The sequence below is a fragment of the Pseudophryne corroboree genome, chromosome 2 (genome assembly GCF_028390025.1).
Source record: "Pseudophryne corroboree isolate aPseCor3 chromosome 2, aPseCor3.hap2, whole genome shotgun sequence".
In the NCBI taxonomy this organism is placed as follows: domain Eukaryota; kingdom Metazoa; phylum Chordata; class Amphibia; order Anura; family Myobatrachidae; genus Pseudophryne; species Pseudophryne corroboree.
Window position 1 is genome coordinate 413,964,200 of NC_086445.1, and position 18,936 is coordinate 413,983,135.

The following is an 18,936-nucleotide window of genomic DNA, read 5'->3' on the forward strand; positions in this document are numbered from 1 at the left end:
CAAGCTCCATTGACTGCATTCACTGCTGAGTGATTTATATTTTCCAGGTGGTACTTGTAAGTGCATACAAACCCTGCTGTGTACTGGAAATCAGGTATGCTTTTTTTTGTAGAATACTGTAAACTTTCTATATTTACATATCTATTGATCAAACAACTGTATTAAATTATATAATTTAAATATAATATGCACATATTTTATGTCTAACAGTCTTCCATTAGGAAGACTGTTTACCTGCTTGTCCCTCATGCTTGTGCCTTGGCTTGCAACTTCTGCTTGTGCCCGCTGCTTGTATCTCCTGCTTGTGGTCGTCGCTTGTAGCCACTAGTGCCCGCTGCTTGTACCCCCTGCTTGTGACTGCTGCTTGTGCCTCCTCTTTGTGCCTGCTGCTTGAGGTCGTTACTTGTCTCCACTTGCGCCCACTGCTTGAGCTCACTGTTTGTATCCCCTGCTTGTGCCTTCTCCTTGTGTCCGCTGCTTTTCTCCACTTGTGCCTTCTGGTTGTGTCTCCTGCTTGTGCCCCCTACTTGTCTTCACTCATGCCACCTGCTTGTTCGCACTGTTTATCTCCACTTGTTCCCACTGTTTGTGCCCGCTGCTTGTATCTCCACTTGTGGCCCTGCTTGTGTTCCTTTAAACTTACCTTTGTAGGGAGCTCCGCCAACACTACTCCTGCCAGTCCGTCTTGTAGCACTTTACTAGTGACTTCCATCTTCTTGTTGATCAGAGGCTGAGCATGAGCATGCAGACATTTTCAGAAGGCAGGACAGCAGGGGAAAAGTATCTTCCTTAGGAAAACCTGTCTCCATTAAATGAGCAGCTGTTCAGAAAGGTATACTTTAGTAAAGGAGGCAAGATGAATGCCTCCAATGTTTGCACTAAACTAGATGCAAGTTCACAACTAAAATACTGCATCAGATGACAATTTACTGTCATGAGGAGTAGGCCCCTAAGAAAGATAACATGAATTGCACCAGGTAATTTAATGGATTTCAATCAAAATCATTTATTTTAAATTTAACATGATGGCATAGATGTACCAGAGGTATGTTAAAATTTATGTGACTTCTATCCCACATTAATAGCCTGTAAAGATTGTAAATAGCTTGTTTTCCTTGTATAGAGTAAAACAACCTGTTGTCTAGAACAGTCCAGGTCCCATCTTGGGCTATTGTGACTGGAGCTGATATTATCCATTTACTTCAATCTGGGAGTCAGATTAGTACAGAAAGGAGCACCTTCCCCCCCATGAATCATATAAATCTAAACATTAGTAAATGATATCCCTCTATATCTTTATCTGCTGATACTGTAAATATACAGTATTTGTTATACATTGTTCATTACCTATTTATCAATAAATGCTGTTCACTTATATTATATTATGACAACGTTGTGCTGTGTCTTTTACACAATTACATTATATTTCAATAAAAGAATGTGTGAACCTTGTAATGACATTCTCAAAATATACAGTATATAGGTCACACCATTATTATTATTATTATTATTATTATTATTATTATTCTCCGCTACCTCTCTCTCTCTCTCTCTCTACCTGCTCTCATCTTGCCCACCTCCTTAATCTCTCCCTATCATCAGGCACTGTCCCCTCTGCCTTCAAGCATGCACTCGTCTCCCTATTCTTAAAAAACCTACTCTTGATCCACACACTTTCTCCAACTATCGACCCATCTCTCTCCTTCCTTTTGCCTCCAAACTCCTTGCGCGTATTGTCTATAACCGCCTTACTGCCTTTATTTCCTCCCACTCACTACTTGGCCCATTCCTGTCTGACTTCCATCCTCTCCACTCCACTGAAACTGCCCTCACAAAAGTCTGCAATGACCTCCTATTTGCTAAATCTAAGGGTCACCCCTCTTTGCTTATTCTCCTTGACCTGTCTGCGGCTTTTGACACTGTTGACCACCCACTTCTTCTGCAAATCCTTCACTCCCTTGGTCTACGTGATACTACCCTCTCCTGGCTGTCCTCCTACCTCTCAGACCATTCTTTCTCTGCCTCCTCTCATGGCTCAACCTCCACACCACTTCCACTAACTGTAGGTGTCCCCCAAGGCTCTGTTCTTGGTTCTCTCCTTCTCTCTCTCTATGCATCCTCTTTAGGAGTACTCATTAGCTCTATTGACTTACAATATCATCTCTATGCTGATGATATTCAAATCTACCTTTCCTCCCCTGACCTCTCTCCTGCTCTCCTCACTCGTGTATTTAACTGTGTCTCTGCTATCTCTTCTTGGATGTACCAGCACTTTCTTAAACTTAACATGTCTAAGACTGAGCTGATCATCTTCCCACCCTCCCGCACAACCTCACCTCCACAATTTAATTATCTATAGATGGCACTACTATCTCCTCTAGCCCCCAAGTGCGCTGTCTTGGAGTAATCCTTGACTCCTCCCTCTCCTTCAAACAACACATTCAGCACCTATCACAAACCTGTCATTTTCATCTTAAAAATATTTCAGACCCTTTCTATCCCAAGATGCCACTAAGACCCTTATCCACTCACTGGTCATCTCCAGACTGGACTACTGTAATCTCCTCCTGACTGGCATTCCTAACACATACATCTCTCCACTTCAATCTATCTTCAATGCTGCTGCCCGTATCATCTTCCTCACCAAACGCATTACATCCACCTATCCTCTCTTACTAGCCCTGCACTGGCTCCCCTTCCCCTTGAGAATCCATTTCAAGCTTCTCACACTCACTTACAAAGCCCTCACCCACTCCTCTCCCAGTTACATCTCTGACCTTATCTCCCTTTAAACTCCAGCCCATCCTCTTCGCTCTGCTAATGCACACCACCTCTCCTGCCTTCTGATTACCTCCTCCCACTCCTACCTCCAAGATTTTGCATTTGCTGCTCCCTTTTTCTGGAATTCTCCCCCTCTACCCCTCCACCTCTCTACAAAACTTCAAACAGGCTCTCAAGGCCCACTTCTTTGCCAAACCCAGCCATCTCTCATCCTAAGCCTTCTGTGGCCTACGCTCACTTTCTACTCCATCTGTGTCACCCCTGTCTGTGTGCCCCTCCCCTTTAGAATGTAAACTCTCACAAGCAGGGTCCTCTTCCGTCATGTGCTTTTACGTCTCTTACTTAACCTATCTACTTTTCAATACTCCCTTTGATGGCATCATATCCTTTGGTTTTCTGCCACCCTGATACTTATTTTAGTGCTGTTTACTATATACCCTGTACCTGACCTATATTGTATTGAATGGTAAGTCACTGTCTTCATTTTGCTTATTTGTTTACTTTGTAATTGGGCGCTGCAGATCCCATGTGGCGCCATATAAATAAATGATAATAATAATGGTGGTCATTCCGAGTTGCTGATTTTCGATATGCTGCGATTTGCTGCTAAATGCGCATGCGCATGGTACGCCGTGCGCATGCGCTTAGTTTTTTAACTAAAAACTTAGCAGTTTTGCTGTTGTTCGTGTGGCGCTTTTCAGTCGCACTGCTGATCGGTGAGTGATTGACAGGAAAGGGGCGTTTCTGGGTAGCAACTGGCCATTTTCAGGGAGTGTGCTAAAAAACGCAGGCGTGCCAGGTAAAAATGCAGGAGTGTCTGGAGAAATGGGGAGTAGCTGGCCGAACGCAGGGAGTGTTTGTGATGTCAAAGCAGGAACTAAACAGACCGAGGTGATTGCAATCTAGGATTAGGTCCGGAGCTACTCAGAAACTGTAAGGAATTATTTAGTAGCAATTCTGCTAACCTTTCGTTCGCTAATCTGCTATGCTAAGATACACTCCCAGAGGGCGGCGGCCTAGCGTTTGCAATGCTGCTAAAAGCAGCTAGCGAGCGAACAACTCGGATTTACCACCAATATGCATTCCTAAATGTCACTGAATATTGGTTATGCTCTGTGTCAGACTGGCTGACTGGGGAACAGCTTCCAGTCCATTTCTGCCAGGACAATGTTTAGAGGCAAACTGTTCTCTGCACTCATACCTGCAATCACCTGCAATGCAGGTAATGGGTGTAAAGAGCTGGGAGCTTGTAAACATTGTCCCATCATAAATGGACCAGAAGCAGTTCCCTGGTCAGCGAGTCCGACGCTGGCTATGCCTCTGCATTCAGAGACACATAACTGGTTACACAGAGTGTTCAGATGGAGAAATTGGTGGAAGATTAGGGTTCAAATAATTTCTGCCTGATGCAAAATTCACTAGTAAATCAAAATTGCAGAGCCTGTGTGCTTACATGCAGGGAAGGGAAATCTGCTTTCACCATTGTGCCATGATAGTGAATGGGGGATGAGAGTCTCAATACAATGGCACAGTGTCTGCTGTCAGTGTCCACCATTTACCACACTAATACACCCTGATTAAAAATGTGAAGCACAGGGTAATATAGTGTGACTTTTCTGCTGAGAGTAGCGTGGAAATAATAGAAAAGTACAGTACAGCTACCTGAATCGACTGATTCTCATAGAGGTCAGGGTTGTGCACACAAAGATACCTCTAGAAGAGACATCGGAAAAATGTGCATTCTGCCTCTTTGTACTTTTCTATTATTTCTACAGAGGTCTCATCAGACACATCAGGTATATATATATATGTATGTGTATATATATGTATGTATATATATATATATATATATATACATACACATACACTGCTCAAAAAATAAAGGGAACACTTAAACAACACAATGTAACTCCAAGTCAATCACACTTCTGTGAAATCAAACTGTCCACTTAGGAAGCAACACTGATTGACAATCAATTTCACATGCTGTTGTGCAAATGGAATAGACAACAGGTGGAAATTATAGGCAATTAGCAAGACACCCCCAATAAAGGAGTTGTTCTGCAGGTGGTGGCCACAGACAACTTCTCAGCTCCTATGCTTTCTGGCTGATGTTTTGGTCACTTTTGAAAGCTGGCGGTGCTTTCACTCTAGTGGTAGCTTGAGACGGAGTCTACAACCCACACAAGTGGCTTAGGTAATGCAGCTCATCCAGGATGGCAGATCAATGCGAGCTGTGGCAAGAAGGTTTACTGTGTCTGTCAGCGTAGTGTCCAGAGCATGGAGGCGCTACCAGGAGACAGACCAGTACATCAGGAGATGTGGAGGAGGCCGTAGGAGGGCAACAACCCAGCAGCAGGACCGCTACCTCCGCCTTTGTGCAAGGAGGAACAGGAAGAGCACTGCCAGAGCCCTGCAAAATGACCTCCAGCAAGCCACAAATGTGCATGTGTCTACTCAAATGATCAGAAACAGACTCCATGTTGGTGGTATGAGGGCCCGACATCCACAGGTGGGGGTTGAACACCAAGATTGGCAAATTCGCCACTGACGCCCTGTGCTCTTCACAGATGAAAGCAAGTTCTCACTGAGCACATGTGACAGACGTGACAGAGTCTGGAGACACAGAGGAGAATGTTCTGCTGCCTGCAACATCCTCCAGCATAACCGGTTTGGCAGTGGGTCAGTAATGGTGTGGGGTGGCATTTCTTTGGGGGCCGCACAGCCCTCCATGTGCTTGCCAGAGGTAGCCTGACTGCCATTAGGTACCGAGATGAGATCCTCACACCCCTTGTGAGACCATATGCTGGTGCGGTTGGCCCTGGGTTCGTCCTAATGCAAGACAATGCTAGACCTCATGGCTGGAGTGTGTCAGCAGTTCCTGCAAGACGAATGCATTGATGCTATGGACTGGCCCGCCCGTTCCCCAGACCTGAATCCAATTGAGCACATCTGGGACATCATGTCTCGCTCCATCCACCAATGCCACGTTGCACCACAGACTGTCCAGCAGTTGGCGGATGCTTTAGTCCAGGTCTGGGAGGAGATCCCTCAGGAGACCATCCGTCACCTCATCAGGAGCATGCCCAGGCATTGTAGGGAGGTCATAGTATACCATGAAACAGTTTTCTGTGCATTGTCTACATTTGTGATAAGCAATCAAGTCTCTGACATACAATGGCAAAGAAAACCATGTTTGGGTTATCATGCTCACTGAAGAGCTGTATACTGGAAGAAAGATCGATAAAACGATCAGCTGCGTCACCAGGATACATATTATCCTAAACAGTTGTCACTTAACATCTATGGATTTGCTCTCCAAATGGTCAACAAAAATAAAATTAGATGTTTCAAGTGTGTAAACACAGATGGTGTATTGAAGACTTCAGAAGATTGGTCTCAAAGGAAAGAAGGTGAGGAAAAAGCCACTGATGATAAAGTTTCAAAGGTGCATCAGTCTGGATCATCGAACAATGACAGAAAGTAAAAAAGCTTCTACCTTTATGACAATAAACCAAGCCAATATGTATGAAGATTTGCCATCAAATAATTTGGTACAGAGTGTCTAAGCATGATTGTGAACCATCCGGTAAAAGTCATGATCTTATGATGCATGGTGTCAAACATCTTCAAATTGTGGAAGAAACAGATTGCACCCCTGAGTAAAAGAAATGCTTCCAGACATAGATTTCCTACAGTATTTTAAGATAACAAGGCACCATACTATAGAGCAAAAGTCTTAGGCATCACGTAACATCAGGTTGCTGAATTGGCCAGAACAGTCCCCTGATCTTAACCCACTTGAAATTTGTGGGAAAAAGGTTGGATACAGTTATCAAAGAAGAGTCTTGCTGGATTTGTTCCTGAGATCCTGGAAGGAATGGTATTAAACTGGGGTAACTGCTGCTGTGACGTTTGGGGAGACTGGTTTTCAATATGATAATTAAAAGATGTTGTTAAAAGCCCTTTGGTGATTTTGTGATGTTACCTAGGAGACTAGTGATTTTTTTTTACATTATCTTTCAATAAATGTGTGATCATAAGGTGCCTTCTACTTATCTGTGTTAGTATTGTAGTTAAAGGGGCCAGAGAATAAAATAGGGCTTTATGTCCTAAATTTCGTACCTTCGCTGTGTGGCTGTACTCAAGTGAAACTGCTGGCCAACCAAATACTAATCACTATTTTGCTTCACCCATATTCTAATATATATGCTGGGACAATGCATTCTATACTGACCAAAACAGGTACTGTATTTCTGAAAATAAATTTGTATTTTATTGAACACTATTCCATGACTTTTATTATTCTCACTGTTAGATAAAAGTGAAGATACCTATTAACATAGTAACATAATAAAATAGTAACTAAGGTTGAAAAAAGAAAATTGTCCATCGAGTTCAACCTATTTGTGGTCTCCTATGCAGTCTTATTATAGGACTAGTTATTTTTATGTTAGGACTAGTTATATTAACTATAATGATGCCTATGCACCATAACCCTAAATATCTTTATCCAATAGGAATTTATCTAACCCATTCTTAAAGGTGGTGACTGAGTCCACAGTTATTACTCTCTCAGGCAGGGAATTCCAAACACGTATTGTCCTTACTGTGGAAAATCCTTTTCACCTCAATGTGCGGAAACTCCTCTCCTCTAACCTAAGTGAGCGACCACATGTCCTCTGTGCTGATCTTATAGAAAACAGGTCCCTCCCAAGCTTTGTGTATTGACCTCTTATATATTTGTAGATGTTGATCATGTCCCCTCTTAGTTTCCTCTTTTCGAATGTAAACATGCCTATCCTTGCAAGCCTTTCCTCGTATTCCAGCGTCTCCATGCCCTTTTCTAGCTCCAGGACATCCTTTTTGTAATATGGTGCCCAAAATTGCACACAGTATTCGAGATGAGGCCTCACTAGTGAGTTATGTAATGGGAGTATAATACTCTCGTCCCTTGCATCAATTCCCCGTTTTATGCATGCACATTATTTTAGTCACATTAAAATAAGGAAGTCACTCCAAAATAGCCAGATAAATTCCCTATACAACAGTATATGACGTGCACTCAGCTCACTGCAAGCTGACTCGCATTGCTGTTTAAAGTACAGAAAAATTAGCATCTATCAATCTATCTACAAGAATGCATGGGAAGACATCAAGAGCTAAGACAAAGACCAGAGACACAATTCAGAGACCAATGAATGCAGGCAATATTGGTAATGCATGGGTACATTAGTAGGAGTAATGGGGGTTATTCAGATGAAAGCACCTATCATCAGGCAGCTTACGGCATCCACAGTGATGTGCAAGCCTCCTGTCACAGAGGCCAGGAAATTGCCATCCAAGAATAGAGATCCCTGACCTCTTCCATCCCACTAAACAGTGACTACACACCTCCAGTTTTCCAAGTGGAGCATGTTGCCGCCTGAAATGGCAACAGACTGTTGACCACTGACAGTCTGATGCTGGGTTGCTTTCGATGTCACAGGACCCCTTCGTGCGCACGCAGAAGGGGTCCTGTACATATGCAAAGTACCAAACATCGGTACTTTGTGGACGATAGCACAATAACAACCCGATCTGAATGACCCTTAATGTGTAGTGATGTGTGTTATTGGTGGTTGACGATAAGAGGGTTGTTTTTTTTACTCTGGGACTAGAGCTACATCACCGGCACTCACAGTTTTGTGCTACTGTATATAATTAAATCCATTTTAAGATATTGAGTGATGTTTTATTTTTATGTTTCATACAGCCCTCCTGACTATAATGGATAGCACATATCTCTCATAATATATAAACCAGTCTGTAGACAATTACATTTTAACATTTGTAAATCCTAATCCAACTAAGCTGGCAAGGCTTAACCACAAAGAAATCTGAAAATGAATAAAGCACATGTTCAGTCTATAGAAAAGAATGTTTAATTATCATGCTATTAGCTGGAAACAAAACAAACCATAACATCAAGTATGTAAACAAATGTAATAAAATACAAAATTTAACTAAATTAACATTTATTTGTTCTTATCTCCCTGGCACATTTAGAGCATTTTACTAAATTTCTTTGTGAAGTAAATTAAACATAAAAAAAAAACTCAGAATGTCAAACTTTGCCATTCTATATTTTAGATTTTAGGAAGGAACAGATAGCAGGTATTTCTACTCAAGGCAAAAGTTTAAACAAAAGTATATGCTTTACTTAAAAATGACTAGATATATTGTGTATGCCATTACTAAAATGTATCATTACTAAGATGTACTAAGAGCTATACAAGAATATGTCATTTAAATATGTTTTATCGTCTTTTTACTACAGTATTGTTGCAATCTGAAATCAATGCAGTTGGCTGGTCCTTTCTGTAACACTTCAGATACTGTTATCAAATTCTAAGAAATTATCTCTGCAAAAATTGTTTTTTTAAGAATATGAGTTATAATCAGGGCTTAAAGTGTGTGTGTGTGTGTGGGGGGGGGGGGGGGAGGGGGGACTGAGTTCAACCACCTGCAATGGTAGGGGGAACTATTTCCACCTCCTCCATTGCCCTGCAAGGTAATTTGAACAGACAAGCCCACCCCATCACCTTCGTCAGTAGATGATGCAGGCGGTGCTAGTATTACTGATGAGCTGCAGCCACCTCCCCCTTCCTCAGATTATGGTGGTTCCATGGTCCTCCTCATCTACAGCCCACCCCTCCTGGTACCCACACATGCTGTGTCTGTTGGACAGCATTCATCCCCTTCTCAGGTCCGAGTGGCTTCCTTTTCTGGCATGGCATATGTGATGTCATGCTATCACTGCTGCTGAAGTGAAGAAAAGCCATGTGCATCTTGAGAGGAGAGGGGGCTGGAGGGACAAGAGAGGTTGGGAAGCTTCTGGAGGGACACAGGGCATGAGCTGCTGGAGGGACACAGGTGGGTGAGCTGCTGGAGTGACAGAGGCAGAAATGTGTATAAGGGGCACTACTGTGGACATTTTGTGTATAAACAGCACTACTTTGGTCATTATGTGTAATAGGTATTACAACTGTGGGTATTATGTGTAAGGGGCACTATTACTGTGGGAATTGTCTATAAGAGGCACTACTGTGAATAAGGAGCATTACTATATGGTGTAATATAAATCAAGGGCACTACATGTGGCATAATGTGAATAAGATTGTGCTATACTGTATGGTGTAAATTAAATTGGGGGTGCTTCTGTGTGATCATGCTGCTTCTTTGTGACATCAATGTCCCTTTATAAAGTATAGTAAGCAGGGCACTAATTTATAGTTTGCAGGGGGGGGGGGGGGGCGGAAAACACTAGCAGTGGCCCTGGCTCCACTTAATGTGTGTGTGTGTGTGTGTGTGTGTGTGTGTGTGTGTGTGTGTGTGTGTGTGTGTGTGTGTGGGGGTGGGAATATGGCAGGGTAAGTCAGTTACACCACCTCTTCAGGACCACTTTAAGATCTGCATAGAACTATGGAATTTGATGGCAAATAAAAACCAATTGGCTCGTCTAGTCTGCCTCTTTTTTACCTTTTGGTAACCTCAATCCTATTTGAGCCTTAATTCTTTGGAAAAATATTCTTTTTTCTTAAATATTTTAATTTTGTTGGAGTAAATAACATACAAAGAAAATGTTAATTCAGCTCGAGCATACATGAAATATTATCAGAAGCATAAGCTGAACAAGAAGATGGATACTAATAAACGTGGTAATGATTACATAAATAACAAAGAAATTGTCAGCACATAAAGATCTGCTGATACCAGTTAAATATAAATTAGTTAAATAAAGGAGAACGCGAAGACCAGACACTAAGAACAAAATATAAGTTATAGAGTAATCATGGGGTCTTGTAAAAAAACTCACGTTTCATACCAGAGTGTTAAATGAAAACCACTTTGAATTTGTCTTTTTATAGAGGGTGTTGGGAATCAATAAAGCTCTCCCAAACTGTGAAGAATTGCTCAATATGCCCCTCTTTCTGGAGAGACGCCTCCAACCAATCCATAAGCATTAAAAATTATATTTTCTCCTGAAACAGGTCAAGAGAAGGGGAGCTCAGTTAGATCCACATCTAAAGGATTAATTTTCCAGCCACTGCAGATACAGCCAATAGTAACTTTTTGCCTCATTTTGAAACCATAGTGCCTTGGGAAGTATCCTCAAACTGGCCTTTTTTAGGGGAGGGAGATAGCTAAGCACATTATCTGATGCAAATCTCCATACGCGGGCTCATAAACCCTAACTACTGGGCATGACCATAAATAATGCATTTGGGACAATGGGAGTGAGTACTGAGGCCAATAATAAAACTCCTGTACGGAAAAAAATAACCCAGATGAAAGACTATCAAGAACATCTCCGCATACCTGTATCCTGAAGTGGGAAATGTCTTTACAGAGGTGGAAAGGGCTTGTAAAAGATCCACTATAGTTAAATTAGGGAAATGAGTCAGTCATTGTTGCTAACCAAAGGAAAGTGAAACAAGGTATAAAGATGGACTCAAAAACTCATAATGTATGGCTATAGCTTGTTTTAGTGGAGAGGGCTGCAGTAATAATTTATCTAGGGGGTTATCCCAATCTAAGAAGGAGAAAATGTTTATCACAGAATTGGCAAAATGTTGTTCCTTTTAAATAAGCATGGCTGAAGGATCTAATGCCAGGGAATCGGGAACCTGCCAATCAGTAACTATAGATGGAGCCATGCTAATTGTGGCTCCGTCTGCAACTAGTTGCGCCGGGTGAGGTGCACCGCCGGGAACGAATGAGACATGCGCACACATGCCCCATTCAAAGTGAATTGGAGTGTCTCTGTACGCTTGGTGGCGTTCTGAGGAGCAGGCGTGCCTAGGCTCACCGCGCACCCCCACCTGCAATGCAACCATGCTCAATGAGCGTGGCTCCATCTGTCGGAACCTTTTAAGAAGATCTGTCTAATAACTGACCCATGCATCTGAGATCCTGTGAAGCCGATAGAATGAAGGGGTGGGCAGACATGCCATCTGGGGTATGAAGGAAGGGTAGATGGGGGTACTTGTAGGGATTCAAACCAACGTCATGAAGTAAACTAAATCAGGATATTTATATCTCTATCCCAAGCATGTTTAAATTGTTCTACTGTCTTAGCCTCTACCACCTTTGATGGAAGGCTACTCCACCTATCCACCAACCTGTATAGTAATTTTTCCTCATGTTTCCTTTGAACCTACCTCCTTCCAGTTTCAGCATGTGTCCACGTATTCTAATAATTCTTTTCCTTTGAAGAATGTCTCCCTCCTGTACCTCAAAACCCTTTATATATTTGAAAGTTTCTATCATGTCCCCCTTTCTCTTCTCTGCTTCAAATGATACATATTTTAGTCTTTCCTTGTTAGTTTTGTGGTGTAGACCATGACCCATTTAGTTACCTTTCTTTGTATAGACTCTAATGTATTTATATCCTTCTGAAGATATGACCTCCAGAACTGAAAACAGTATTCTAGATGATGCTGATCTATATGAATTAGGTTAAACACCTTAAGCAGTTTGCACCTTTCCTTGCAAATTGTATTTCCTTTCCAAACGTTTTTTTTACTTTTAGGGTGGAACTTTATATATGATCACTCTTTTTCTTTTACACAATTTCAACTTGTTTTATAATTACGAATTATTATAGTATCCCAAGTTTCGGAGATGGTCTATTCTTGTTAACCTGACAAAGCCTTGATGAAATGTTTCAGGATGTATGTGCATTAAAGCGCTGTCTATAGCTTTCATTGTCTGAGTTAAAATTTAGAGTTTCTTATGAAACTTAACAAGCACAATTAACTGGAAAGCTTCAACTGCTGACAGCAGAAAGTTGGTGGTTAAAACAAATCTTTATAAAGTCAGGGAAAAAAATACTATATAGCTATAAGACATTTCCATCATTAAGGTTACAGTTAATTCAACAGCTTTCTGAACTTTTACCATTAAAAATGAATGTCTAAAATAACAAAGGCAAAAATGTATTCACTAGTGAAGAATATACAGTATGCCACTAAGAAATTATGAACAAAGACATAGGAGCAATACTACTTTGTCTAGATTGGATACCTTTATGTACTCAAATTAAGGAATGCCAAAAATATAATGATCGGACTCATTTACTAATGATGGATTGTCTGGTGACAGCAGAATGTCTTTATTATCACATAAAAGAGACAAGGCACAGACAGGAAGCTATGGCTAAGTCCTCTCTACAATATATAGAAGGGCATTGACCTGTCAATAAAAATTGTGTTGGTGGTAAATTGTAGTGGCCTCAGCCCATAGCTGTTTAACTTAGACTTCCCTCTGGCAACCAATATAAACAGTGCCATTTAGTAAAATACTGTAAAACTAAGACAGCCAGGTAAATTGTAATAATGCATAGAACACATTACTGATATTATATAATCCATAATTACAAAAGTTCCACTATTGTTAATTCTTTAGCTTGACTTTTTTTCTCCTGTTGCAGGCTCACCACACTCTGCTAAACTATACTGTATTTCCTTTTACTGCTTGCTGGACGACCGGGACCTTTCATTATTATCCACATATATTTATCCTAATATCTATATTTTTTTCTGTGAAGATTAATTTACAGTAACAGGTTTAAGGAGGACAAATGATGGTAATTAAGGTCATAATTAAAAAATACACCATGTAAGCACTACAGGGGCTTATGATTGTTAAATTGCCCGAAAGGAATAGAATGCACACAGAAGAACAAGCACAGCACAAACTGCAGAGATGCAGCTTGGCTTTCTTTTTGGCTTTAAAATGAATGAGTGTCTTCTTCCGCTATCTACAGTACTTGGGAGACAAAACTCTCCTACAGATAGCTCTTCAATATAAAAGTCTATGTTGATAAAAAAGCATTATAATTGGTTGGCTTTTAGAGTTATTAAAAACAGATGTTAGCAAGAATAAAATAACAGTGGTTTTGCAGTTTCTTCAGGCACAATGTATTGCTCTTAGGGCTCATCTACACTAATACAAGCATCACTGAAGGGCCACTCAGCATTTGTACAAAGGTATCATACTGAAACATCATTTTTACTATAAACATCAATTATGTCTATGTTCAAAGCCCTTGAAGCTATTTTTACCATGTGCTGGGCAAAGCTGTACAACTATAACTTAGCTATCCCAGCACAGTTGTTGAAGGACCAGTATGTTATAAAAATGCACCTGATGGTTACGGGACCTATCCCAATCCAGCTGATGCTGGATAAGGATCTTAATAAGGACTTGATCAAAAAGAGTGATGTTTGGAAGTTCCTGATGTACATTGTGGTAATGTATATTTTGATAAAAACTAGCATTCATTCCTGCATTCCTAGTATGATACAGCTAAGTGATAGCATTTCTATCACTTACATATATTAATCTCTTGGTTGCAGCCCGGAAGACTCCGTTGAAGACTCCCATATCCTCACTCACCTGGCTTCTGTTAAATTATGTGTTACATGTACACATTTTAAAACTTAACTTTCCTACAATGTCCTATCACAGTAAGCGATGGGAAGCCTGCAGATACAAAACACCTTGCACATTGTTGCTGCTGCTGTGCCATACAGAAGTCCTTAACATACAAATAGCACAGGTAGGCGAAGTATTGTGTAATAAGGCACTGGAGGATCCACAGCATGCAATACATAGCTTCACTACTGGGTGTCGAATGCTCTACTAATGAAAACTACAGTACAGTGCTGAATAGCAGTGGATGGATATGGAACTACAGAATACTGTACAATATAGCTAGTCCTGACAAGCGGGCCAATGCACAGTAAATACAGTCTTTTTTAATAGAGTAATACTGAAGGACAGACTGGAAAATCACCGGAACAGCAGGCACACAGTGACAACATGCCTTACAAGTGAAAGCTCCCATGGCGCGCTGTATACATTAATCCCTATATTAAGTAGAAATGTGAACACATAAAAAGATTTGCTCAGTGTCTACCTTCAGATAGTGCTTAAGTCATGGACAGACCCAGTATGGTTGATTAAGTAAATGTAAATAAATTAAGTAACACATGACAGAAATAGCTTCAATATACTATTCTATGAAGAAAGCACTGGGTGGGGTAATAATAATTCAGGGAAAGTCCACTGATGAATCTATTCCTTATCTTTTAGGGTCTGTTCTCACCTGACCACATGAAAGCACACATTGCACAAACACAGGAATTAGAACATGCATGTACTTTCACTTGCACAATATAAATGTCTTATATTTGTTCTATATGTAAAGATTACTGTTGTATTAAATGGTGTTTTGTTTAAATTAGAATCGAGTGATATACACATCAAAAATTCTTATTTATTAAATTGACAACTATAATTTAATATTTTAACTTTAGGTTTACATAAGGGATACTACAGCTGTTTAAAAACATATACAGACCTTGAGGTCGGTATTCTGTTTCTTCAGAGACTCAACTGTGTATGATATTTCCTGCCAAGAGTCAATCCTTCCTTTTGCTTTCTCCAACACCTGTTCTGCCTCCCGACGAGCTTCTTGCCACTGTGTGGAATCCTTCAACATTTCCTGGAGCTGTTGTCTTCGATTCTGAAGGTGGCATTGTACGTCCTCCCACTGGTTTTGTATTTTTTCAACTGTAAAACAGAAATTTACACATTTTTATTAGATATAATTATTTATTACATGTAATGAAAATGGAGACATTTTATAGTGTAATGTAACAAACTCATGTCTTAATAAAAAAAAAATAAGTACGTGTATTAGGAAATATGTCTATGTCCCAAAGAACTTGTCTGTTGGGGTTTTATATATGATGTTGTCCTGATGTAGTTATAGAGTTAGTTAAAACACTGTAGTTGACAGTGACCTGTCAGATAATGTCAAATTCTACTAGTCACAGTCCAAGTCTCGGTATGATATGCTACAATGCTGGGGCAGTGCCAGATTAAGGTCCACATGGGCCTGGAGCTGAAATTTCTGAAGGGCCTATTGTGTGTCGCCGCAGGGGGTGTGACTAGTGATGTGGTCTGAGTTATGGACTGTGGCTAGTACCTTTCTACAATCACCTCAATTGCCTTCCCCACTATGCTTAAATTAACAGTGTAATGGTGCCCATACACTTATGAGATAATCAGTGCTATCCTTCGATTTCGACCACATCTGTGAGAGAAATCAAAGGATTGTATGCACATTTTAGGTACCTTGAGATGCGATGCGTGGGCACGCCGCTCGAATATCGCATCTCAAGATATTATGTGCTGCACTTAATATTTCTCGCATTGCAGTGCGATCGCATGTTGTTTTAAACCCACATGAGATATATCGCACTGCGATGGGCACCCGCCGGGAGCGGCCAGAGGCCGCTCACACTCGGCGGTGACGTGCCCATCACGTGATTACCATGCGATCTACCGCATGATCGCATGGTAATCACTTTGGCAGTTCAGGTGCGATTCCATCGCACGCCCCACAATGTCGCGTCGCGGGGCATCGCACAAGTGTATGGGCAGCATAAGTCTACAAATGAACAAAAGGAAATACTGCATGTTAACGTGACAAAAAAAGAAAAATGTCTGATACATAATATGAGTAGAACTCAAGATATGTATGTTTATAAAATGTTACAATTATGTTAACAGTAATAACAAATATATAACATCATAGTGCATTGAACAAATAAAATAAAATTTGGTCATAAAAGTAGGAATGAATTTATCTTTGAACCTAAAACAATTTCAGCCATCTTAAGCAATGAATATAGGGTCCTGGTATGTTTAATGGCATACAAAAGCACCTACAGTAATCTGCACTTAGAATTTGTATCCCAAGGTGTTCAAATGGACTATTCTAGGGTTGAGCCATTCACCCGAAATAGATTGCAGCAGTTTCCTGAAGTAAACTGCAGTAGTCAGGACAGCAGCTTTAACTCATCGGCAGCTGTAAGTGCTGCTCATACAGGGTAACAAAATAGAAAGCAGCGTGAACAAACCAGTCAAGTGTTCTATCTACTCTATGAAGTCCCATTCTTCGCAGGTAGGAGAAACTCTCTAATTGCCATTGTTCCTGAACTACTGTATTGGCGTTGCAGCGGCCATGTGTAGCTGGACTGCAGAGCATGTGGGCTGGGCATTTCAGCAGTCCCATGTAGTTGCCGCACTATGTGCGCACTTACTTGTTACAAATAAATAACGGAAGTGTCTGGCGGCAGCAGTAGCTTGAGGTGAGGTGGTTGCATGAAGGAGGAAAGCCCAGTCCACAGTGCTTAGGCCACTGGTGGAGTCTGGGCTACGCCTCCATTTCCCCATAGATAGTGGTCACCTGAGGCTTTCTTGAATAAAGACAATTACATTATAATGTTTCTAAGTGAGGGCAAGACCCATTAAATTAAGGTGCCAGCATCTGACGCACTTATTCTGTGGTAACCACTACATAATACAGAGAGCCTCAGTGACGCCATATAATACAGAGAGCCTCAGTGATGCCATATAATACAGAGAGCGTCTGTGACGCCATGTAATACAGAGAGCCTCAGTGACGCCATATAATACAGAGAGCCTCAGTGACTACCATATAATACAGAGAACGTCTGTGACACTATATAATACAGAAAGCTTCAGTGACGCCATATAATACAGAGAGCGTCTGTGACGCCATGTAATACAGAGAGCTTAAGTGACGCCATATAATACAGAGAGCCTCAGTGACTACCATATAATACAGAGAACGTCTGTGACACTATATAATACAGAAAGCTTCAGTGACGCCATATAATATAGAGAGCTTCAGTGACGTCATATAATACAGAGAGTCTCAGTGACGCCATATAATACAGAGAGCCTCAGTGACTACCATATAATACAGAGAACGTCTGTGACACTATATAATACAGAAAGCTTCAGTGACGCCATATAATATAGAGAGCTTCAGTGACGTCATATAATACAGAGAGTCTCAGTGACGCCATATAATACAGAGAGCCTCAGTGACGCCATATAATGCAGAAAGCCTCAGTGACGCCATATAATACATAGAGCGTCTGTGACGCCATATAATACAGAAAGCGTCTGTGACCCACCCCCCCCATATCACAGTTTCCCCCCTCCTCATGTTACACAGCAGCCCCCATGTTATACAATTACCACTCTCCCTATGTTACATACTTACTTCCCTCTACATGGTAAAGTAACCCCCATTGGTACATACCACAGTTACCCTTCTCCCTCCCCATGGAGACTCACAGATGTGGCAGAATGTTTCTTGCAGAAGCTTCTTTTGAATAAGTCCTTTGACTGTTTGAGGCTCTGGGGGAAGCTCTGGGTGTCCGCTGGGGGTCAGTGTCTCCTGTTACCCGCTCCTCTCAGCTCTCACACCTGCTTCTAGCTCACTACTGAATGGGCGTTAGAACAAAGCGGGGTTTCCGCATCTGCGCTCTTCTTAGCGGGGCATAGAGGGAGGTGGATACCAGGGACAGACCTCCAGCTACTGGGCGCTGCTTGTCACCTCTCTGTGTCCATCACTGACACACAACGGCTGTGCCAGTGCGCCTTACTATAACAGAGCGTGCTGGGACACACAATCCACACAGTGATATCTGCGGGGATTGGCGCTGGAGTGATCCTAGCTTGCCGCTGCCTGTCATATTAGTTTGACAAGCACAGCAAGCGGCGGAGCAGGGAGAGCACCTATCAAGACCAGCGTCTCCCTGCATTGCTGACCACGCTGAGAGCGGGTAGCACTGGCTTTGCAGCCGCCCTACATACCCGGCCAGCAGATGCAATAGATCATACACTCACCATGGCTCCCCCCATAGCTCCGCCCCCGGGGGATGGAATTTATGTGATGTCATGCGGTGCAGGAAGGGCTGTGGAGCTCCTCACTACACCGTTGTTTTTAATGCTGGGGACCCGCCGGCTTCAGGAGAATGGAGGCATTCTCCCGGACAGGTAGGGTAGGTGACGGCTCATGAGGGTTTGCAAAGGGGCCTGTGAGGATGGCGGCTGGCAGCTTGTGATAAGAAAAAATGTTTCCTGTTAATGCCGCCAGTCTCCTGTGGGCCTATTTTCATGGGGAGGCCTGGAGCTGCAGCTCTATCCGCCCCATTGTTAATCCGGCCCTGTGCAGGGGCGTAAGTTCATCCCAGTCGTCAATAGGTAAATTTGAGTTAGATT

At 41.8% G+C, this 18,936-nt stretch overlaps 1 protein-coding gene across 12 annotated transcripts in view; it reads right to left on the reverse strand.

Annotated features, from left to right (window-relative positions):
• Nucleotides 1-18,936, reverse strand: part of DMD (dystrophin) — a 3,641,189-nt gene that overhangs the window by 1,156,910 nt on the left and 2,465,343 nt on the right. For all 12 annotated transcript variants that reach the window (XR_010221499.1, XM_063953479.1, XM_063953476.1 and 9 more), the window contains one exon: nt 15,191-15,402. Coding sequence is in view for 11 of the 12 variants with exons in the window: in XM_063953479.1 (XP_063809549.1) it covers nt 15,191-15,402 (212 nt within the window). In the remaining variant the exon portion in view is untranslated. The remainder of the gene's footprint in view (nt 1-15,190; nt 15,403-18,936) is intronic.